This window comes from Bubalus kerabau, chromosome 4 (assembly GCF_029407905.1).
Source record: "Bubalus kerabau isolate K-KA32 ecotype Philippines breed swamp buffalo chromosome 4, PCC_UOA_SB_1v2, whole genome shotgun sequence".
NCBI lineage: Eukaryota > Metazoa > Chordata > Mammalia > Artiodactyla > Bovidae > Bubalus > Bubalus kerabau.
In genome coordinates, this window is record NC_073627.1 from 42,552,653 (window position 1) to 42,576,916 (window position 24,264).

General features: G+C 53.5%; 1 protein-coding gene across 18 annotated transcripts in view; it reads right to left on the reverse strand.

The window, feature by feature from the left end:
- ABR (ABR activator of RhoGEF and GTPase) overlaps positions 1–24,264 on the reverse strand; it is a 188,327-nt gene that overhangs the window by 48,783 nt on the left and 115,280 nt on the right. For 17 of the 18 annotated variants that reach the window (XM_055577015.1, XM_055577020.1, XM_055577021.1 and 14 more), the window contains 6 exons: positions 17,874–18,059; positions 12,160–12,267; positions 9,318–9,378; positions 3,847–3,899; positions 3,136–3,276; positions 873–994 (listed from right to left, as the gene is read on the reverse strand). In XM_055577015.1, coding sequence (XP_055432990.1) covers positions 873–994; positions 3,136–3,276; positions 3,847–3,899; positions 9,318–9,378; positions 12,160–12,267; positions 17,874–18,059 — 671 coding nt within the window. Of the gene's footprint in view, positions 1–872; positions 995–3,135; positions 3,277–3,846; positions 3,900–9,317; positions 9,379–12,159; positions 12,268–17,873; positions 18,060–19,310; positions 19,503–24,264 lie in introns of all 18 variants that reach the window. The other variant, XM_055577029.1, reaches the window with a different exon arrangement.

The window sequence follows — 24,264 nt, forward strand, 5'->3', positions numbered from 1 at the left end:
TTAAGCCTGTGGCTTGCCTCCCTCAGCACACCATAGGTGGTAAGAAAATAAAGGTGGAAGACCGTAGGAATACATATTGAAGAACCTTTTCTGCTTGTGACAGAGACACTCTAGTCACTGGGTACAGAGATGGAGCTCAAAAGCAGCTTTCAAGTCATATTAAGGTTCAAATCCTGTCTCCTCTACTTTAGTTCTATGACCTTGGGCAACTTATTTCACTTTCCTAAGCCTTTTTTCTCATCTGTGAGATGGGGATAATAATACCTCCTTTGTGAAGTCACTGGGGCGATTAGAAATAATATATTCAAAGCATTTGTCATGGCACCTGGCATGGCACAAGCACTCAATAAATGGTAGAATCAGATTTAATGAATATTCACTGAATTGCAGTTAGCAAAAATTTAGAGCTGTCTAATAAAAGGAGAATGCTTAAGTAAATTATGGCATATCCACTTGTAACATCATGCAGGAAAGTAAAATGATGATTATGAAGATTAAGCAGCAACAGGGAAAATGCTTATGACGTGAAATGGAAAAAGCAGAGCCCCAAATTGGGTATTCACTCTGATTACAAGTATATGAAAAAAATAAGAACATTTAAAAAAAACTGGAAGGAAATATAGCAGCAGGAGACTGATGCTTATGTTCGGGTGGGTGACAGGGTTTATTTCCCACCCCCTGTAATTTGGTTGTATTATATTTATAATTAAAACCATGATTTATTTTTAGAAAAAGGCTATGAAGTAAAATAAAATTAATTAATATGTTTTTAAAAAGGGGGGAAAAAATGCAGATGGCCCCAGGCTGCTGACGGGCTCCACTGGGGGGCGGGGTCTAGCTCCCCCCGTCCACCAACCCCCCTGCACACTCACCCCGCTGATGTCTTCTTTAGCTTGGCGCACAGGAGGACGTCGGTGAAGAGGAAGACGTGCCGCAGCTTCCGGGAGCCCTCCGACACTTCCACTAGGAAGCCGTCCTTCACCAGTTGCCGCGTCTGAGAGAGATGGCACACCCACCCCCGCCTGCTCAGGGGGGGTCAGCCCACGGCCCAGCCTGCACCCATCCGGCTGTGGGGGTGGGGGTGGGGCTCCGGGGCGGGACCGTAGTGCCCGGTGGTTAGCAGCTCTGGCTTTGGGGTCAGGCACCCAGGCTTGGGGATTCCAAGGTGGCACGGCGGTAAAGAATCCACCTGCCAGCGCAGGAGACGCAAAAGATGCAGGTTTGATCCCTGTGTCAGGAAGATCCCCTGGAGTGGGAAATGGCACCCAGCTCTAGTATTCTTGCCTGGAAAATTCCATGGACAGAGGAACCTGGCGGGCTACAGTCCATAGGGTTGCAGAGTCGGACATGACTGAGCTCATACCTAACACCTAATCTAACATGGGCTTGAATCCAGACTCTGCCGCTTCCTGGCTGAGATCTTGGGGGTAAGTTCCCCGACTTCTCTGAGCCTCAGTCTTAGCATCTGTAAAATGGAGATAATGACATTGGCCCCCATAGCATAGGAGTCATGGTATATGTAGAACAGTCAGTTTAGTGCCTGGCATATAATATATGATCCATAAGTGGTAGCTTTCCATTTCTCTGCAGCCCTCAACAGCTCATCCCTGGATGGACCCACCCTGGGTCATACATACCCCACCCACTTCCACCCTAGAAACGCCTCCCTAACTCTGCCTAAGATGTTGATCTTGTTACAGTGGAACTTTGATCTGCAGAACCACTCAGGCCCATTTACTCAGCCTCTGAGTGGCTTCTGCAGCCCGTCTCAGGTGGCTGGATGGGGGACCCTGGGCTTCCCTCCGTGGGGCTGTTGCAGTGTCCTGGGGATCCTGCAGCTGTCTCTACCCTGGGCTCTGGCTGGTCTGGAGCATTTCGCTCCACGCATAACTTCCAGAGCCTCCTCCCCACCATCCTGAGCCCGCGGGCCTCTGTGGGGCTGTCACGGTCTGTCTCAGGCTTCTCTGTGTGACCTATATATGCTGCGTATGTAGGTGAGCACGTAGAGAGCACACTATTAAAACGATCCCAAACTGGTCGTGCTCGAGGGCCTCTGGAGATCTCTCAGACATCCCCAGAGTCAAACCAGCTGGTGACATTCCAGGGTCTGCAAACTGGGGCTGGGAGCTACATGCAGGGACAGCGCGCTGGTCCCATTAGCCAATCCCCAGAACCTGTCCCTCATTACTTCCCTCCCCAGGAGACACTGGAACTTCATAAACACTACAAAGGAGCAGAAACGCAGCCAGCCTTCACTCCTGAACGCCACTTAATTACCTCTTCTGGACAGGAAGCTCCATATGTGGGTCAGGCTGCTGACCCACGCAGCTAACTGTCCCTCTGATTCTTCAAACTGCTTCCCCTCACTGAGGCACCCCCACTCCTCTAGCAAAAAGGGCCCCCAGGGAACTGGAGCTGCTAGCCACATCCAGGCGCCCACCTGGGACAGTTCAGTCTCCTGGCAGCTTCAGCCACCTCTCCCTGACTCTCCAAGCTCCCTCAGCCTGAGCCATTATCTTCCAGGGGACCCTGAGGACACCATGCTGCCCAGAGGAGGTGGCTGCATTCAAGAATGAGACAGACAGAGCCCTGGTGTGGGGGTCAGTGCCTGAGGCTTGCTGACAGAGCACCCCAGCTATGGCTGCGGTCCCCAATCTTTTCAGCACCAGGGACTTGTGTAAGACAACTTTCCACAAACCGAGGGTGAGGGGGATGGTTTCGGGATGATTCAGGCTCGTCACATTTACTGTGCACTTTATTTCTAGTCCAATGCTGCTGCTGATGTGATAGGAGGTACCAGTCCACGGCCCAGAGGTCAGGGACCCCGAGCTAAAAGATCCAGTTCCGACACTGATAGCCAAGAGACCTTGTGCGGGAGACCAGGAGAGACTCTCCAGGCCCCAGTTTCCTCATCTGCCTCCGTGGACCATTATGAAGATTAATGAGATGCTGGACTTTAAGCTGTTGGCCCAGGACCTGAAGGCCTGTCCTTGGCTGGGACTGAGGGGTCAGGGTTGGAGAGCCACTGGGCATCGGGCGGTGGTGCCCATGTGTGCAGGAAAGCAGGAATGGGCGAGCTGGTGCCGGGCACCCTCCTCACCCTGGGGGCCAAGCCCCAGTGGGTCCTGAGCTCACCTCCCCCTTGGGGGTTGTGACTGCAGTCCGGCGGGGGTCGATGTCCTCATTGATGCTGGACAGGAAGTTCTGGGAGATGCGGAGGGCATCCTGTAGCAGCGGGTAGTCTGGGTGGTCCACAGGTGTGTGCTTCAGCAGGTCCTGGGAAGGATGGGGTGGTGAGACGGGGGGAGCGGGGTGGGGCTTAGCGAGAAGACAGCGGGGAGAACTCAATCCGCACTGAAAGAATTCCAAGGGGGCCAACTAGGGACCCTTACTCTAACTTCATGCCTGCAAACGCTGAACTAAGAATTAGGGTCAGAGCAGCAGGGCAGTGGTGCCCTTTATTACCGCTGCAGTCATTGTTCTTCTCCCTGGTGGTGCAGACCAGGTGGAGTCTCCTCTCACCAAGCAGCTGGGAGAGACACCCCCCCACTTACCCTCCAGCTGCTCCAAGGACACTGGAGACCAGGCAAGGAATGAGGAGGCAGGAAGTGCCTGCCTCCCAGGGAGCATTTGGCCAAAAGTCAAGCTTAGTGGCCAAGCTATTTTTAGGCCCTGGGCCCATCAGCATGGTCACCACAGGCCCGGCAGGTGCAGTCAGGGCCCAGGGACCCTCTGCCCAACTCCCCGCATGGGCTGTTGTCAGTGACTCCGGCGCTTGTGCACCCTGGGCTCAGTCTCCCACCCACTCCTAAGCCCTCCCTGGCCACTCAGCGGGGAGACACTCACGTGTAGGACCAGGGTGCTCCTGGTGACTCGGTCAATGGGCTTGTAGAGCAGAGCTGTTGGGGAAGCAGGAAGAGGGACAGGTCAGATGAAAGACAGGGAGGAGTTGGAGACCTGAGGGGCCAGCCTGTGCCCCGAGCCGCCTCCCTCCCCTGCATGGACGTCCACTCACAGGAGGCCAGAGTGGATTCCACAGCAACCACGCCTCCATTCTCACCCCAAAAGATGGACACACAGCCCTGGTGACCTCAGCCCCTCCCACCCACCTCATCTTGTCTCCCACTAGACATGATTTCTTGAAGGGCTATTTGTCCCCCAGGCCTGTCCCAGCCTGACCAGGCTCATAGCAGACACAGATGCTCCTCTGGACCCTCTGCTGAAATCACACAGCCTTACCCCTAACAGCTCCGGGACAATGGGGGTCACACCCGGGACCCCAGACTGCAGGAAGGAGACACTATTTTCCCAGGGAGGGAGGTGTCCCCATACCCCATCATTCTCATATTCCTCTGGTCCATGGCCTGGCCCCGCCAGCTGGAAATGTCATGCTTCGTTCTGACCCATGCAGTTGACCTCATCTCCACGAGGAAGACCCCTGTCCGTGCCCTCAATGCCCTCCTGGCTGAGGACCAGGGAGGCCTGCCTGATGGCCACGGAGAGGCTCTGTTCTCAAGTGGCAGCTGATGGGGTAAAGATTTCTGAAAGGAATTCAGGTGGGGCTTCGAGTCAGAGACCCCCTGAAGAGGCTGGGAAAATGCAAGCTCAGCAGGACCTCCCCTCCCCGCAACACCACGGGCTACCCACCCTTCGGCGACCAGGAAAACAAATGAGGATCGCCAGGATTCAAGGGAACAGGTGAAGGCAGCAGCTGGCCGACCAACACTTCCAAACAAAGCTCCTGCGGCAGCTGCGCCCTGCCCCTCCCAGCCTGGGTGGTTCAGCTCCGGTCCTGCACCTTTGCCCACGGGGTCATGACCTCTGTCCCCCTGCTGAAGGAGCAGTAAGAGGCAGGATGCTGGTCTGGGGAGGAGGACCAGAGTGGGTGTCCCATTCGATCAGGCTGTGACAGGTACCAGGGCTGACACTCATGCCCCAGCCAGCCCCCAAACCAAAGAGTTCCCCAAGGCCCTGGATATTAATACCCTGCGCGTTGCTAAATGGTCACTTGGAAACAACTGCTGGCTACGGAGAAGATGCAGTCTCAGCGGTGTGCCCTGAGCCTCATCTGCTGGCTTTGCTTGGCTGCCCATTAGAATCAGTGGGGAACTCTCAAAAGATTCAGATGTCTCCTTCTCCCTCTCCCATCAGCTAAACAGCAGGCTCTGCTGGGCAGAACCCAGGCATCAGCATTTTTACAAAGCTCCTTTGTGGATTCTGAGATATCATAAGGGTTGAAAACCACTGCTTCATGCAAACACACCTCCCATGATTTATTTGCAGCCCTTTCTTAATCTAGCAACTTCTAGAACCCCTCCCCATCCAAGGGCTATGGGTGCTAGAATGGACAAGATCAGGTTGGCCTATCCTGGGCCAGTGAGGATACAGATCAGTCACCAGCCCAGGAGGGGCAAGTTCTGAGGCTGTCTAGGGCAGCGGTCCCCAACCTTTTTGGCGCCAGGGACCGGTTTGCTGGAAGACGGGAAGAGGGGCATGGTTTCAAGGTGATTCAAGTGAATTGCATTTATTGTGTACTCTGATTTATTATTATTATTACATCAGCTCCACCTCAGATCATCAGGCATGAGATCCCGGAGGTTGGGGACCCCTGGTCTAGGGTACCCACCTGTGGCTCAGCCCATCTGCAGGGCAGGGGGAAATCACTCTCTGAAAACCCGAGACCCAGAGAAAATGCAAGTTCAGCAGACACCAGCCAGGGTGGGCCTCGAGTTCCCGCCCAGAGAAAGTTGATACTGCAGTGTCAGCCCCCTCCATCCCTCTGCTGGGTCCCAGGAGGAAGAGGTTTCTGACTAAGCTCAGAGGTCTGCACAAATGGCGGGTTGGGTTTCAGAGGGGTTATTAATATGCCTCGAGTCACCTCAAGAGTCCACTTGATTGTGGCCATGGAATGAGTCCTAATGTATCAGCCCCAGGTTGGGGAGGGGCAGCTGGGAGGAAGGTGGGGAGAGGCCAAGAGCAAGGACAAGGCCCCGGAGCTGCGGTCAGATATGGAGGGAACCAGGGCGGCCATGATGCCCCACACCTGCTTCCCTTGAGAATGCAGAGTGCACAGCTCACCCCTCGCCCCATACACACCTGCTCCCTGCCTCTGCTCCTCCCCCTCTCCCTGCTCCTCAATGTGTGGTTCCCATTTCTGGGGCACACACCATTGACCAAGTTGCAATGCCCGTCTCTCCCCGTCCTCCTAAAAGCCTTCCCCAGTCAGGACTTTCACAACCAACATTCACACTGCCTAAAAGACAAACCATGACCTGTGCGAGGTGGGCCTCTCTCTAGCTTGCTGAGTACTTTACTCCGTGTCCAATGGCACTGTTTTACATGTGCTATTTCCTTTTAATTAAAAAAGGAAGGGACTGTCCTGGTGGTCCAGTGGCTAAGACTCCACGCTCCCAATACATGGGGCCCCGGGTTCAACACCTGGTCAGGGAACTAGACCCCACATACCGCAACGAAAGATCCTATGTGCCACAATTAAGACCAGGCACAGCCAAATAAACAAATAAAGGAATAAATACACTTTTTTTTTTAAAAAAAAGGAAAGCAATGATCACTAGTCCTATTTTACATATGCAGAAAAGTCTCCCAAGTACAGAGAAGTTTTATGTAACTTGCTCACAATCACAAAGCTGTAAGAGGCAGCTGGGTTTTGAATGTAGGTCTACCAGTGCTCCCTAATTTTGAGCCGTCCCCCTCCATGGGGGAGGGCAGCACCAGCAGAAGCCCAGTGGTCCTTGAGAGGGTTCTGGGAAAGATTCATCAAGGAGTGGATGAGCTGGCCTCTCTTGTTGCCAAGGTGAGCCCCCTCCTTAGGGGCCTGAGTCAGACTCCCTTTGCCTCCCACCCCCCCAACCATGTTTGGCATGGAGCCCTGGAGAGTGGACATTCAGTACATAACCACTAAGGCAGACATCTGCAGCGGTGCTGGTTTAGTTGCTAGGTCCTGTCCGACTCGTATGACCCCATGGATTGTAGTCCACCAGGCTCCTCTGTCCATGGGATTTCTCAGGCATGAATACTGGAGAGTGGGTTGCCATTTCCTTCTCCAGGGGATCTTCCTGACCCAGGAATCAAACCCAGGTCTCCTGCATTGCAGGCAGATTCTTTACTGACTGGGCTACGAGGCAAGCCCAGGGTGAGCCCTAAGTCACTCAGCCTCCCTGGGACCTCAGACCAGCACCCTTTGGAGGGGCTGAGAAGGTTCAAACGGTGTGGTCAGTAAGGGCCCCTTCACACCTGACCCCTCACACTTTGAAGCTGACTTCATCTCAGGGGCGGAAGAAACCCTGAACTTCAGGTCCTGGGTCTGTTTCACTAAAACTAAGCTTCCTTTTTGGGGAAGAAAGAGGAAGCAAAGGGCCGACCGTTTCCTCTTCAGAGAGGCAGAGTGGAGACTTGACCAACTCCTTGGCCAGATCGAGAAGGGCATTTCCCCTCTGATCTTCAACCAGGCCAGCTTCAAGTCCAGACTGTCAGGATCTGAGCTGAGGGTGGGGCCCAGGGCAGCCTCTGCGTGCTGTCCAGCTGGGACAGCCAGAGAGGGGTGACCTCAGGGTCTCTCTCCATCATGAGAAGTCTTCTATACAGGACATCTAAGAAGGGGAGGGGACAGCTTATTGTGCACAGAGGTCGCAGGGAAGAGCCGGTAAAACCTCAGCATCGCTCCTCCAGCAAGCTGCCGCCCCCCTCTGTTCAGCCTTCAACAAGGAGCTCCAGGTTACCACGGAGACATGAAAGCAAAGTGACTGAGAGAAGCTGAGACAAAACGCCTGCCTGGTGGGAGGGAAGACGGTCCTGAAACCAGCCGCCTGCCCTAGGGGCCCAGAGCAGCAGGCCGGGGGCATCACTTGACCCTTATGCCCCTGCCAAAGGCAGCCTGGGTCATCCCGAAGGTACCTCTTGCCCTGGAAGGCGGGGTCTGCCGGCTTCCGGACACCTACCTCTTCGCCTAGGCTGGTGCCAGCCTCCTCTGAGCCGAGAACCTGGGTGGCAGCACACACCTGTCTCGGGACCCCTGTCCCCGAGGGAGCAGCAGAGGATGCTTCGTCTGCCCCCTGGCCCCCCACCCATTGTACGGCGGGGGTGTGACCTTCACAAAGCAGCAACCTGCCACGCCCCCCTCTCCCACCAGCACTCACCGCCGACCTTCTGCACTAAGCGACAAGACCTCAGCTCAAGGGTCTCCAGTGGTTGGAACAAACCCCCTGGGGGCTACCCAATTCCTTCCTGCTCCCAACCATATCCACGTTCTCCCGTCGCCTGTTCACAGAGGAGAGAGCCAAGGCAGCGTGTGCGCTCTGAGCACACAATACCCTAGTCGCTCACCATCCTCTCCTCTCGCCCGAAACAAAGAGACTCCCAACTTCTCCCTCCAGCAGGAGCTGGCACCCTCCGGGCCCAAGGCACTGCCATCTGGACCATCTGGCCCTCTCCGATCGGCCCCTGCTGACCCCTCTCCAGCCCCGGGGTGGACACCCCTGCGGGTGCAGCCTTGTCACTTTTTCTCCTTGACAGCCTCTCCAGGAAGTTGCTCCCAGCTTCTGGAGCTGAGCCGCGAATTCCCCCACAGATCCTCGGAGGAGCCTGGCCCCTTCAGCCCGGTCCTCCCATTTCCAAGCCCCCTCTGCCTGGAGCGGCCCCCAGACTTCAACTCCAGGTTGGAAGCTGGCCACCCGGGGGTTAATACAAGTCCAGCCACTTGTTCCCCCTCCCTACCCTGCTGCCCCCTGCCCCCCTTGCCGGCCACATTTCTGCCCCTTCCATCCACCCCCTGCATCCAGCCCCCAGAGGTGGGAGGACACCCCCACCTCCCGCCAGAGGGGGCCTGGGTTACCATAGGTGCAGTTACAGCAGAAACGAATGATGACAAGGATTTCCATGGCAGCCTGCGTCCCCGTGGCAGGAGCGTGCGGCCATCGCTCCGGGCTCCCCGGCTCCCCTCAGCGGCCCGGCCACTCAGCCACCTTCGCGGCTGCGGCTGCACAGCCTCCAGAACCAAGCAGCCGCTTCAGAGCGCGCCTCTAGCCAGGGGGAGGGGAGGGAGGGCGGCGCGCGTGGAGCGGGGAGGAGGAGGGGAGCGAGGCGCCTGCTGGCATCCTGAGGAGGAGCACGTTTGTAGCTGGCCAGCTGCCTGGGGACAGAAGCTGGATTCCTCCTCGCGTGCACGCGCTCACACACACACACACACACACACACTCACACACACGCGTGCGTGCGAGTACGTGTGCACACACCTACAAGCAGGGCACAAAGCCAGACAAAGGAAGGTGACTGTTAATCCAACCCTTTCCCCATAGTACCTTCCATAGTGACTGACGTGTGGCTGTCCCTGGAGTCCTTGGGACCTTTCACCTTGAGTTCCTGCCAAACAGAGGAGAGGAATCACTCTACCAGGCCCAGCCCCACCCCGGGCCTCCCCATTCCCCATGGTGGGCTCTGAGACCCAGGGGTGCAAACAGGAGCAAAGAGGCAAAGACTGACAGACATGGGTGGGCTCTGTTCTGCCTCTCTGACTCCAGAGCCCCTGGCCACACCTGACAACTTCTGGAGCCTCCTGGGGCCCAGTGGCTGATGCAGGCGAGGAGGAGGGGCTCTGGGGACCAGAGGGGACTGTGATCACGGTCGGTGCTCCTCAGGCCTGTCCCCTAAAGGCCCTCCTCAGCGACTAGGAGGGCCTTCAGAGGATGAGCAAGAATGGGACCACCCTTTCCCCACCCCGGCAGCAGCCACGGCTGCACAGCAGCTCAGGGCACACAGGGTTTTAGTGGACAAGCACCAGCATACCAGCTGGTCTTTGGGCATGAGCAGCCCTGGAGAGGAGGAGACAGGGGTCCCACACGCCTTTATGGGGGCAGCAGGGAAGTGGTGCGCCTGGGGCTGAGAGGTGCAGGGCAGTCCGACCTCTACTTCACCCATATCGAGAGGGACTCACCCAGCCACCAGCCCCAGCTGTACTCCCCACCTACTGTGCCTGGGCTGGACATCCGAGCCCACAAACTGCCAGGAAGGAAACAGCAACACCCCTCCTGGATGCCACACAAAGGGACAGGGGTGCTGGCGACAGGCCCCAGGGATGGCTTATCTGATCCTAACCTCTTTCATCTGCCTTCAGGACAGAGGTTCCAGCTCCAGCCCTTTGCCAGTGGACCAGTGTGGCCTGTAACTGGAGTCGTAACGCAATCCCCATCTTGGAAGACTGAGTACATGGAGTGGGGGCTCCCAGGGGACTGTCAGCAGGAAGGCGGGGGTGAGGTGAGGCCAAGGTCAGGTACCAGGTGATGCTGTCTGCTCCCCCTGGGAGGAAATGCCCAGGCCACGGGCACTCTACACTTGCTACTCCTGCCTCAAGCTGTTTCTAGACAGAGAAAACCCCCAGGGATGAGCCTGAGGCATGGGGCTGGGGAAAAGTGAGGTTCCTCAGCTTCTCAAGGCTGTGTCTCTGGCTGGTGTCTAGATTCCCAGCTTTAGGGAATTTTTCTCCATGCGCACTTCCAGTGCAGCCTAGAGGTACAAAATCACTCCGCGGCAGAGGAGAAGGGCCTAATCGCAGTAATGAAGCGGCAGCACTAGTAGGGAGCGACTGCGACCGCGCATGAGTCAGGGTGAGAAGCCACTGGCAGCCGGCCATGGGCCTCGCTCTGCCCTTGTGGGGCTGGCTGGCTTTGAAGAGGGCTGGCTAGCTTTGAGGGGGGCTTGGCGATGAGCACAGGGGTTTCTGCTGCTGCTGGGGGTGGGGAACAGAGAACAGGCAGCCAGCCCAGGCTAAGAGGAGACCCTCTCCCACTCTCTGGACAGTACATGACCCGGGCACCCAGGCAGCCTTGGCAGGCCCACTCGAACACAGATAGGGACCACCCTTTCTCCAGCCTCACTGCTCCATGTACTGGGACCTTCCTACCCCTCGCTCCACGCCATCCTTCCAGGCAGAGGGTGACTCACCTGACCCCTGGGTTTGGAGACAAAACGGAGCTCAGCTCTCCTCTGTCTGCCCCCATGAAATGTGTTTGAACGTGGAAGGGAAGTGTTAGCAAACCCAGTGCAGCTACAGATCCACATCCGTTATTCCAATCCAGCTTTGATGGGTAATCAAGCTCACACTTTCATCTCCATCTGCCCAACACGTGTGTTCCCTCTCGGCTGATTCCAAACTTGGGTATAACCCTGTAGCTTCCCGAAAATTATCCTGCATCTCACCAACTTTTCTAGCATTGGAGCTGAGAAAGCAAAGGATCGAGAGAGGCCTATAAAGAAGGACTTCCAAAACTGCAGAAAGAGCTCCCTCTCCTTGGAACCAGACATTCTCTTACCCTGAGCTTGGAGCTGGGAACTTTTGATTGTAAAGCCAGTGCCTTAAGGCGTATCCCTGAGATCTTTTTGGCTCAGGAGGTGAGCTGGGCTGTGCTCCTGAAGAATTCTAGGACACTTCCTGGACACAAGTGTTGACGGCAGATGATGCCACATCTTTGCCTTGTAGAGGAGGATGGAGTTGGGGCTGGACGCTCCCCAGGGAGGACAGGCATATTCCCAGCCAGAGGGTCTAGAGCTTCTTCTCCAGATAAAGGGCCCTTGTCCTCTCTCTGTGCGATTTCAAGGATCTTAAAGGATCACCTAGTCCAGACTCCTTCGAGCCTCTCTGATTATAAAAATTACCTGGGCAAGCTTGTTTAAAAACAAAATAGACTCCTGGGCCCCGCCCCAAACCTTCTGAATTGAAGCTCCAGGGAAGGTGCCTGAAGATCTGCATTTCAAACTGTGCAGGTGGTTCTTGTCAAGCAGACTTGGGGTAAGCTGGACCAATCCAGATAGCTCATTCTACAGCAGAGGAAGTAAGCCCAAGAGAAGGGAACTGATTTGCTTAAGGTTACCCCAGTGTGGGAGAATGCTGCCTTTTTTCTTTTTGCTTCCCCTGTTCTAACACAGAATAACCTAAATCAAAATAACAGAATCATATAGAAATCGATATTCTTATTATATTAAGAAGGAAAATGTCAAGGGCAAAAAAGCAAATGTCAGGCTGTTACCCATCAGGAGAACTATTTTTCTCACGGGCAAGCAGAAGAGGAGAGGCTCTAAGTCTGGAAGGCTCTGACCAGCCCCTCAAAACCCTGAGCCATAGGGGTGGCAGTGCAGGGAGCTGCCCACCTCGGAGATCTTCTGGAACTGGTTGTTGGACTGGCTGCACTTCTCAGCTGTCTCCAGAGCGACTTTATAGTTATCCACAAATGCTTTGTACACACCAAGCTGGCTGGCCTGCAGGGCGGAGAGAGAGGAGGGCAGGAGTGGGATGGGGAGAAAGGATTAATGAATGGATGAAAGCATAACCAGAGCACCTGGAGCTCCCTTAGCACTCAGAACCTCTAACTCAGTCCAAATGGCTAGCTGGGAGCAGAGAGAAAAGGCAGGAATGAACATACTACGGCATCCCTTTGAACTCCACAGTTTCCATGGAAACTGGCTCAGCCAATAAGGTTAACAAGGGGGTTTGTGGGGTTGGGGGGAGCAGGGCAGGGCCTTTGTTGGCTTGCTAAAACTCAGCTCATAGCAGCATTTGGCTTTATTTAGCATCATCAAAGTCTTGCACAGTTTGAAGCCCCTTAATGCCTCACACGTCTTTCACATCCTGGAATTAGCTGAAGCACAGGGAAGGGGGGTGGGCACATGTGGCCCGCTCAGGGCTCCACTCCCCATGCTGAGACTGGGGAACTGCATTTAAAGGCACAGTCCCCACTTCCCTTGGCCTCCAGGTCCCTGTCCCCACCTCCTCAGCCTTCGAGGAGCCAGAGGGCCTTCTCCTCTACACATCTGCATGTCAGTCTGCACCTAACACAAAGCTTTCCCCGGCTTAGGACCACACAGAGCCTCGCCTTCTCGGGGAGGCAGAAGAGATGCCATCAGCCCTTACTGCAAAAGGGGAAACCAAGTTTCATTAATTCAATTCTGCAGATGTATTTATGGAAAGCCTTCTCTGTGCTGTGCATGTGTGTTTCCTCTTACAGGAGCAAAGGGTGGAAATTCAAATTGAACCACAATGAGATACCATTTCATACGCATCAATCTGGTCAAAATTTTAAAGTCTAATGATATTAAGAGTCAGAAAGAATGTAGGAAAACAGGAACTTTTAAAGACTGCCTGTGGGTGGTGTAAATTGGTATAATTATTGGGAAAGTAATTTGTCAATAACTAATAAGGTTGAAAATATGTTCAGTTCAGCCTACTACTGAGCATATCCTCTCTACATACAGACCCCAGGGCTACGCTGTCCAATACGGGAGCCACTTGCAACACATGTTAGTCAGTCGTGTCTGACTCTTTGCAACCTCATGGACTTGTAGCCTGCCAGGCTCCTCTGTCCATGGAATTTCCCAGGCGAGAATACTGGAGTGGGTAGCCATTCCCTTCTCCAGAGGATCTTCCCGACTCAGGGATTGAACCCGGGTCTCCTGCATTGCAGGAAGACTCTTTACCATCCGAGCCACCAGGGAAGCCCTACACATGGATACTGAGCACCTAAAATGTGGCTAGTCCAAACGGAGGTGGGCTGTGAGTGTAAAACACACACTGGGTTTCACAGGCTTCATATGCAAAAGAGAATGTAAATTAACTAATTCCTTAATCTTGACTGCATGTTGAAATGGTAATATTTTGACTCTATTAAGCTAAATAGAATATATTCTTCACATTAATTTCACCTGTTTATTTCTACTGAGTGTGGCTGCTGCTAGAAAAATTATATATGTGGCTCACACTATTATTTTTACTAGAAAGCACTGCTCTAGAGAAACTGGCATGTGTGTGTGTCCAAGGAAATGTAAACATGGGTATTTTACCCACTTCATTTTTCCTTTTGTGAAAAGACTGCAGACCAATGCTCACAAAGAAAGGAACCCATACACACTGTGCAGTTAAAATGAATGAACTAGATCTCTGTGTAGCAACGATGACAAGTTTCAAAATGAATGCTGATCGAATGGCAAAATATGATACATATATACATATTTTTTATACACTTTAAAAGTAAATGCAATGCTTTAAGAAGATACAGATATGTAGCAAAAACCACAAACTTCAGCCTAAAAGACTATACACCAAATTCATGCCAGTAGCTGCTTCCAGATTGAGAGGAAGGGCAAGAGGAAAGGGTGGCAGAGAGACTAACTTCATCCTCATTTGTAATGCTTTAGCTTCTTGATAAAAAAGTCTTTCCCTGTATCTTCAGAGAGCTGCTGTAGTGCAAACTGTAAAGAATCTGCCTGCAATGCAGGAGACCCGTGTTCGATCCCTGGGTCAGGAAGATCCCCTAGAGGAGGGAATGGCAACCCACACCAGTATTCTTGCCTGGAGAATTCCATGGACAGAGGAGCCTGGTGAGCTACAGTCCATGGTCGCAAAGAGTGGGACACGACTGAGTGACTAACACTACTACTACGAATTTTTCAGAGCTTAGTGTCTATTAATTCTGGGAGGTGAGTGTATTGTTGTTTGCTACATTATTCTCTAGATTTTCTGGTTAAGTTGTCTTTCAATGAAGTAGCAAGGAAATTCAGCTGCTGGGGCCTTCTACCCACCAAGGTGCAGGGAGAGGGGTGGGTAGGGGAGGAAGTCTGCTGCCCCTGAGGCCTGCCCAGACAGACTCTGCTTTCTGCACAATACCTGTACTCCTCAAGGACCCAAAGAGGTGGGCTAGGGAACCTGGAGCCCTCCAGGGCAGAGACAGCTCAAGGAAGCTGGCAGGTGGGGCCCAGGAAAGCCAGAGGAAAAAGTGAGACCTGAGATGCTTAAGAAGCCAGGGCCAGAGCCATGCAGGTCTCAGCCCCAGATGGGCCAGACTTCGGAAATGGGCAGGGGTGGGAAGGGATGGAGTTCGTTTCCTCTTCCAGGGACTGTCCTGGCCTCTGGTGTCCTAGGCTACAGGGGTTGTGCTAGACAGTTGCTTCCTAAACCAGGATTACTGATATCCTTCCAGGTACACATCTTCCTTGTCCACCTTTCCATGAAAGGGATAAAGGCTGGGTGCTCAGGGTGGAATGCTACCTTCCTAACCCACTGCCAAGGGTGTAGCCGGAAACAGGCTGCAAGCAGGAGCCCCCTGGGCAGAAGGCCTGTGTGCAGGGGTCACGGGCCATCCAGGCACCGCCATCTCCATGGAGCACCTGAGTCTGCCGGGCCTGACGCCTGGCCTGCCTGGGCCATTCCCTGGGAAGTGGAGGTTGCTTTGGAAACAGCAGCTTGGCACGGGGGTGATCTCATAAAACAAATAACAGAGATGCTAATTCCCCTCTCTCGGTAATGGATAATCAAATACCCAGAGGCCAGCTGGAAAGAAACTGCCTCCAGATGCCTGGGCTGCCCCGGCCTTCTCCCAAGCCTGTAGCCTCAGGGGCTTCAGACGTCAGTTCATGAGGCAGGGGAAGAGAAGTGGGGGTTGGGGGCTGGGGTAGCAAATACATGGCCAAGCCAGTAGAGCTCAAACCAGAAGGGGGAAACCCTGGTGACAGCAGGGTCCAAGTGACGAAGATAAATCGGGCAGGCATTCCACTATGCTCCCAGCTACTCACTCCTCCCACACCCCCGCCCTCCTCTCTTCTGCCCTCCTGAGGGCCAGGAGAGGCTCCCCCTCAAGCCAGTCAGCACAGGCTCCTGGACCAGGTGGGCGGTGATGACTGGGTGTTCATCATCCCTGAACGGGGGCTAGTACTCTGGGGCTGCCAGAACCAGAAGTGTGGGGTTCCCTGGCAAGAATGCCTTTGGCGGGGGCCTCTTCCTAACAATAGTAATAACAGCAGTAATAATAGTAATAATGGTAATGATAATGACTAAGTATTAAGTATTTCCTAATTTACTATACTCCAGGTCCTGTTCCAAGAACTTTTCAGGTATTAACTCACTCAGTCCTCACACTCCAACAAGGTAAACACTATTATTATCCTCATTTTTACAGACGAGGAAGCTGAGTCAGGAGAAACTGGGTACGTTGCCCAATGTCACACGTTTACATCTAACCTGTGGCAGAGCCTGGATTCCAACTCAGCTGTGACCTGGATCTAGAAACTGTGTTTATCTCTGTGTGTCCCTCAGGACATGGACCTCAGGTCCTGTGATGTCTCCTCAATGCCCTTCCAACTTCTACCTGGCCCCAGGGGCCAAGAACAAGGTGTACTCAATTCACCCATTCATTCATTGGGTCATTTGTTCACTCATTCATTCACACACTCACTCACTCATTCACATATTGAGTTCTAGACTGGTTCTGAGATTCCAAACTGAAGAAAACACAGTCTGTCCTCCTGGAGCATATTCTGGGGAGTCAGGCAGTTTCATGTTCATGGAGGGTGTAAGCACAGCAGCTGCATTCAAGGGGCTGCAGAAGCGTTCTCCACAGAGGTCACTTTTAAATTGGAAACTGACCAGAGATGCCAGACAAGACAGAGAAGGACATCTGAGGCTAGAGCCGCAAGTACAGAGAGGTCAAGAGTATCTGCGGTGTGAACTGAGAGACCAGAGGTTTCAGGGTCGGGGTGGGGAAGGCAATAGCCAGAGGCCAGGGTGGATCAAGGCCAGGACGCAAAGGGTCTCATAAACCAGACAGCGGAGGCTGGTCTTTATTCAATGGGTAAGGGGGAGCCCCCTGAAGGGATGTGAGCAGAAAGGAAGTGAGGTCCAGGCAGGAGTTTAGAAAACATTCTCCTGTTGCTAGGTAGAGGCAGGCCTGGGGTAGAATGCATTCCTGAGCCCACAGCAGTGGTCCAGATGAGGGCACCAGCAGGTGGAGAGAAGCAGGTGGCTGTGAGCTTTAAAGAAGTGGACTCCAAGGGATGCAGGGAGGGGAGGTGCCAAGGATGAGTCCTAAGGAGTCACGGATATACATCCATGGGATGTGGCCACACCCACTGAGACAGACGCAGGGAAGACAGCAAAGAACCTCAGAGCCAATGAGTTCAGTTTTGAGCATGCTGAGCTTGTGGCCCCGGAGCATCCAAGCAAGAGTCTTCTCTGGGTAAGAAAAGCAGAGGCCTATCCATTCAACGGGTCCCACCCCTGCAGAGAGGTCCTACCCCTGCTCCCTGCCCCTCACCACTTACACCCAGAGGACAGGACCACAACTCCTATGCTCCATCCTGCCTCTTGGGCTGGTGAAGTTATGGGGGGCATAGCCAGATGGGGGGGGTCCATGGGTCTGATTGGGGGTCCTCGGGGGACATGGCCAGAGACAGACACTGAGCTGGAGCAGACAGTGTCATGGAAGCCCCGGGAGCTAAGACCTCAGGTAGCCTTTCCCAACACCAAAGCCACACGATACTCCTGCCTCTTCCTTCCTTCTCCCTGCCCGGCCATGGTGGGGGGCTGGGCTCTTAGTGCTTTCCATCCAGGGCCCTCAGCAGAGGATCGTTAGCTGACACTGTCTCCCTCCACCCCAATTCTTCACTTCATAGGCACCACGGAAGTGAGGAGAACATCTGAGGTCTCAGGGGAGTGATGCCTGCCCCTCCACCCGGCACTTGCCCCTCCATCAGCTGAGGCCCACAGGGGAGCCTTCGGTCCAGCCCTGAAGCCCCCTGCCAGGGGCACCCACGCACATGGCCTGTCTCTGGCAGCCCTAGAAGAACTCTAGGGCTTCCCTGGGGAGGCCGAGAGCCCAGGCACAAGGCAGGTTCCCCACAAGGCAAAAGCCCAGGCTTTTCTCCAGGACTCAGAATGACCCAGTGTTAGTAATGCCTATCGGGAGCTGTGTTAGGCATTACTGACAACCCAGGCCTTCAAGAAAGCCAGGGAAGGTCTGGGGCCAATCGGTTCTCTCTCAACACCAGCGGCTCCACTGAGGCCCCAGGTAAGCGCCTTCCATCAACAGCAGACTCACCAGCTTCTGGAAGAGGTGGCCCATAGTGACCTGGCTGTCCCACTGTTGCACCTTGGGGCAGAGGTTGTCATAGAACTCCTTGTGGATCTCATAAATGTCCTGGATCTTGTAGAAGATGGTCTCGATCTGCTGGATGGTGAGTACGGGTTGGGAGGTGGTGGCAGTGGCCTTCAGAGGTTTCATGGGCTAGAAGAGAGAAGGAAGAAAGAGCAGAGGTGAGAGGCAAGTAAACTGGAGGGTCAGCAGGCTCAGAGTCCAGGTTAGGCCTTCCTGTTGCCCAAGTTCTCCCCAGACAAGGCCACTGAGGGCTGGACACCCAAAGTTCGGTTTGGATCTAGCAGCAGATGTCACAGGCCCCAGAAAGCCACGAGCAACTGCAAGAAGAGGGCACCTGATGGCCAGAGCCTGGCCCAGCAGCTCTGCCAGGCCCAAGGGGTAGCACCTGGACACACTTCTCCCAACCCTTGTCCCTCGAGGGGGCCCAGGTTCCCAGTCTGTCATGGGTTTGCTTGAGGGTCTAACAGGATCCAAAGCTTTCTTCCACAATGGCCTCAGGCTCGGAGTTATAAACCCCCTTGCTGTGCTTCAGTGGGAAGGAGGGTTGACTGAGAACTCAATCCCTTAGCTGTTTCCTTTCAAGAAACAGAACATGATTCTAGGACTTGGGGGACAGAGTTTCTAAGGGACCAAACCGATCTCAGCTGCACTGACATCTTAAGTTCCCATCACTCAGTATACAGAGGGCGAGCAGGTGGCACCCACACCACTGTCCCACCTCCTGGACCCGTGGCAGACATTACTAAGCGATCACAACATCCTTCTCACTGAGCCTGGTTGTAGCCTCAGACCTGTTCTCAATGCCAAGGCTGACATGCAAGACAATCTGTTATCTTTGCTTGTCTACACCAAGATGCTCCCAGGCCTGCTGGTGGAGAGAGTGAGGTGACAGACAGAAACTCAAGACCATTCCCAACACTTGCTGAGAGCTGAAATCATCATTTTAAAGCCCAGCATTAAGGGAAAAGGAGGCTTGGATATGTTTTCTTCAATGTGATTTCGGTATTTTAGTTTTATTTTTTTTAGCTCTGCCATGAAGCATGTGGGATCTTAGTTCCCCGACAAGGACTGAACCTATGCCCCTTGGACCAGAAGCATGGAGTCTTAACCTCTGGACTGCCAGAGAAGTCCCTGTATTTTCTAAATTACCTCCAATGAGTAAATATTTATTTTCTAATCAGGGAAAAATAGGTATTAAAATGCATAGTTGAAACAAACAAAAAGTGATACTGAAGGGTAAGGAGCTCCTCCATGGTTGATCTTCTTTCAGCCCTAAAGTCCCCAGAGATGCCCAGACTGTCCACCTTGGGGGACAGGGTTTGGAAACCTTTCCCACAGAGAAGGCACAAGGGGGGAGGGTGTGGGGGGGCGGAAGTTTACCTGGGAGAGAGAAGCCTGAGTCAGACATGGTGGGTGTTCTTCCTCTCCTGTGTAGAGGGCTGGGTGGAGAGAGGCTTTTGACTTAATCTGGGTCATTCTGGAGACCCAGGAGCAGAAAGCAGAAGTTGCAGGAGCAGGTATGGGCTCACAAAGCCGCCCTCCATGATCTCACAGGATTAGGTAGTGAGCTTTCTGATAAGAGAAGCATTCAAGCAGAGAATGGGCAACTCAAGGCTGGATTCAGGGAACACCTCCTCCGGACGGAGGCCCAAGTTATTGCTGGCTCACCCTGAGAGAAGACACCTGCCCCCCAAACCCAAGCTTGAGCCAGCTGCAGCAGCCAGATGCCCAAGCCAGGCTTCCTTGTATCTTCCCATCTATCTGTCCACATGAGGAAGTCCCATCTACTTAAAAACCCAGACAACGCTCTGACTTCTGGTTCCCCGTCCTCCCAGCTCTAAAAAGTCCAGACAGAAGCATGAAGTCAAGAAAAAGCAGAAGTCCTCCTTCTGACCCTCCTAGTGCTGGAACCAACAAGGCCTTCACGTCCAGCCCTTTGCTGGGAACGCTGGATGGGGTTTGACCTGGTGCAGGCCAGGCAGTGTGGGCCAGAGTCCCAACTTTGCCACTTGATAGCTCTGGGCAAGTCACTTAGCATTTCTGGGCCTCAGCAGCCTTATTTGTGGAACTGGGATAATATTATCAAATCCATAAGCCATAATTTATATAAAATATTGAGCATATGCCTGGCACATAGGAGGCAATCAATAAATGCTAGCTGCTACTATGATTACTATTCACTCCACAAATAATGGACCAAGTGCCTACGTGGGGCCAGACCGGGGGTGTGTGGAAGGGTATTCAGCGTTTCACCAGTTACTGCCCCCATGAAGCCTCCCATGGAGAAGCAGAGACAGACAAAACACAAGGACACGATCAAACACAAGATCGTACATAAATGCAGTGAAAGAAATAAGAAGGGGACGTCTTGCAGAAGGACAAGGAGGGGATGCTGACTTGAAATGGAAGCATGGGGCAAAGGGGACAATATTCTAGGCAGATTTCCCCAATGCCTGAGACTGAGGCAGAAATAGCTTGGGAAGAGAGAGGAGCTGGAAGCAGGCTGGTGACCCTGCGTGCAGCGAGCGAGGCGGTTGGCAAGCACAGCCCTAAAGCAGGGCTGGAGGGGTGAGCAAGGCATGGATCACACGGGGGAAGGAATGCGGCTAAAAAGCCCGTGAAATGACCTGGCTTTCCCTGGAGGGATTGACAGGGTCCAATTTTCCCTTTGGAGATTATTTGTATGACTCACAGTCCTTGTTCTGCAGAACATTATAATCTATTTGGGTAAGGTGGACCAACACAAATGAAACGTTCTTGTGCACAAAGCAAGATACGGTTATTACTCAACATGGACTGCAAATACCAACCAACTGGTGCCAAGGTTGTCCTGGCCCAGCTTGGAGAGGGCTTCACAGAGGAGGTGATGGGAACAGAGCCTCGGAGGGAAGCTCTGAGCAGGTGGAGAAGCGGGGCCTGGGGAAGCCTGCAGGCAGGAAGGAGATAGAGGGAATCTGGGCCAAGAGAAAGGAAGAGCATTGTCCCCACTGCAGACAGGTGCCCCATCCAGCTCATGGCCCCAGTGCTCTGTGAAGGAGACTGAGCTGGCTCTCGGGACTGATCAGAGTTTATCCTTAAGACTTTTTTGATGTGGACCATTTTTAAAGTTTTTATTGAATTTATTAAAACGTTGCTTGTGTTCTGTGTTTTTGGTTTTGTGGCCCCCATGCATATGGGAATCTTAGCTCCCAGACGAGGGACAGAACCCCCACCACCTGCATTGGAAGGTGAAGTCTTAACCACTGGACCACCAGGAAAGTCCCAGACTTTGTCCCTTTTTACCTCTATCTACCCATGCCGATGACACCACCCTAATGGCAGAAAGCGAAGAGGAACTAAAGAGCCTTTTGGTGAAGGTGAAAGAGGAGAGTGAAAAAAACTCAACATTCAAAATACTAAGATCTTGGTATCCAGTCCCATCACTTCATGGCAAATAGATGGGGAAACAATGGAAACAGTGACAGACTATTTCTGGGGACTCCAAAATCACTGGAGATGGTGACTGCAGCCATGAAATTAAAAGACGCTTACTCCTTGGAAGAAAAGCTATGAGAAACCTAGACAGCATATTAAAAAGCTGAGACATTATTTTGCTGACAAAAGTCCATATAGTCAAAGCTATGGTTTTTCCAGCAGTCATGTACAAATGTTGAGAGCTGAATCATAAAGAAGGCTGAACGCCGAAGAATGCTTTTGAACTGTGGTGTTGGAGAAGACTCTTGAGAGTCCCTTGGACTGCAAGGCGATCAAACCAGTCAATCCTAAAGGAAATCAACCTTGAATATTCATTGGAAGGACTGATACTGAAGCTCCAATACTTTGGTCATCTGCTGTGAAGAGCCAACTCATTAGAAAAAGACTCTGATGCTGGGAAAGATTGAGGGCAGGAGGAGAAGGGGATGACAGAGGATGAGATGGTTGGATGGCATCACTGACTCAGTGGACATGGGTTTGAATAAACTCCAGGAGATGGTGAAGGACAGGGAAGCCTGGTGTGCTGCAGTGCCCATGGAGTCGCAAAGAGTCAGACACGACCGAGCGACTGAACAACCACCACCACAACCCAGGTCCAGGTGAGGGGCCAAGTCACCACAGAGTCCCTGTTCCTGCTGGGGTGTAATCCCACCCAGGGTGGGAATAAAGGAAATAGGAAAGAACAGCCCTGGAAAGGCAGGGGTGGTCAGGATTTCTCAGAAACTGCAGGGGAAGCACTCAGGGCTATGAACAGACAAGACACAACCACTCTGCTTCCTCCTAAACTCCCACTCCGTCTGCAAAAGGGGAAGAGCCGGCGCTCAGCAGGGCGGGTCACATGGACAGGGCCAGCTCTTGGGGCGTCAGGCCGGCTTCTCAGGACAAGGTTGGGGGCCTTTAGGGGAGGGGAAGTGCTGTATGCGTGCCCCTGGCTGGCCTGAGACCCTTGGAGGCAGTTATTTTTATCTGGTGAAGCTCTGAAAATAGGTCTCAGGAGGGGAGGGCTGGCTGAAAGGCACAGGCGGCCCCACACTGAGCTGGGCTCCGGTCCTGCTCTCCTGACAGAGCACACCCAGTTAGCCCTGCTTCTAGAATCCTGCAACAGAGGATGTGGTGCTGGCTCCCCATCTGATCAGTTAACTCTGGCTCTGGGTGTCCTGGAGAAGGAAATGGCAATCTACTCCAGTATTCTTGCCTGGAAAATTGCATGGACAGAAGAGTGTGGCGGGCTACAGTCCATGGGGTCGCTAAGAGTCAGACACGACTCAGCACGCATGCTCCGAAACAAACTGGGTGTCCCAAGAAGGGCTCCTCAGGGAGGCGGGCCAGGCAGGCTTGAACTTGTTTGTGACTTCACACTGTCATTTGTTCGCTCTGTCCCCCAGCAATTTGCCTTCTGCCTTTCGAAACAGGGGAGAGAAATCGGCCCACTTCCTCCACCTCTGATTCCAAAAGGCTTGGAGGCTGCCACATGCAACTTTGCTAACTGTCACCAGAGGCTGGGGGTAGGGGGGGCATCCTGAACCTATTTTACAGATAAGAGACAAAGCAAACTCCAGAGGGGAGTCTGAGAGAGGGGCCCAGCGGTGGGAGGTGCTGAAGGCCCAGGAAGCCCAGCCGCAGCACCCAGCTCACTAACCAGCCTGGAGACACGCAGCAGGACGTGCAGTTGGTCTCCTGCCTCCCTTCTTCCACCTCAGCCCAGGCTCCCAGACCCTCTTCCTTGTAACCTGAGCCCACCAGGAACTGGAAGGTTCTGGGAGGTTACCAAACCATGCCCAGCCAGCAAACCAGGCAGCGTGAACAGAGGCTCCTGCTGTGTGTCCCCAGTCCTGGGTGTACACACCCAGCCGTTTGCATAGCAGGAAGTGTTAAACCAAGAACAAACACACAGAGGAGTGGAGCTGTGGGAACGGGGGCGGGGTAGAGAGAAGGCGCGCTGGGCGTAGGAGGAGGAGGGAGCTCGGGAAGGCAGGTTTTCTTCTCCAAACCCCTTTGTCAGATCACCTCTCAAGAGCCAAGGGCTTAGCTCCTGGAAGGGCCCCAGTTCTAGGAGAAGAGGGCTTGAGTCCTTAAAACCGAGGCTTATCAGCTGAGACTTGTGCTGTGGGGGGGCCCACCAGTTACAGCCCAGGCCGCCTAGCTCGTCTCTCCCTCACCCTTGCCTCTGCTCAAGAAAGAGCCAACCCAGGATGAACAAGCTGGGGGAAAGTGGAGGGACCTACCCTGGGTCACACCCTGGGAGTGGGAGCCCCAGCCTCATGGTTTTTGTCTTGAGAGCATGAGCTGTTAGAAAGGCGAGCTGGGAGGGAGTGTCTTGGACCCTAAATCTGTTGTTATCTTTACCCAAACTGAACTCAAATCAGGCCCAACGACAGATGAGAACCGAGCTGGAGTCTAAGAGGGGCCCGCTTCCGATGGGAACATGCACCTCCCCTTCCTTCAGGGAACGGGTGTGTGGACAGAAACAAACAGGTTCTAACCTGTGCTCTCTCCCAGAATGGGAGAAAATAATAGAATACGCTCTCACTTGGGCTCAAAGAGCTTCCCCTACAGACTCACTCACCCCTCACAAGGACCCCAAGGAGAGAGGATGAATATGAGTATACCCAGTTTGCAGATGGACAGAATGAGGCACAAAGGTCCATTAATCTGCTGAAGGTCTAGAGCCGGCAGGCGGTCAGGTGGGGATTCAAAGCCGTTCCTCTGAGCCTCTTTCAAATATGCATCCTTTTATTCATAGTAATGACAGCCATGCCCCTTTGTTTAACACAGCAATTCATAGTTTATAAGGTGTTATTTCTGGGACTTCCCTGGCGGTCCAGTGGTTGAGATGCCAAACTTTCACTGGGGGACTGGG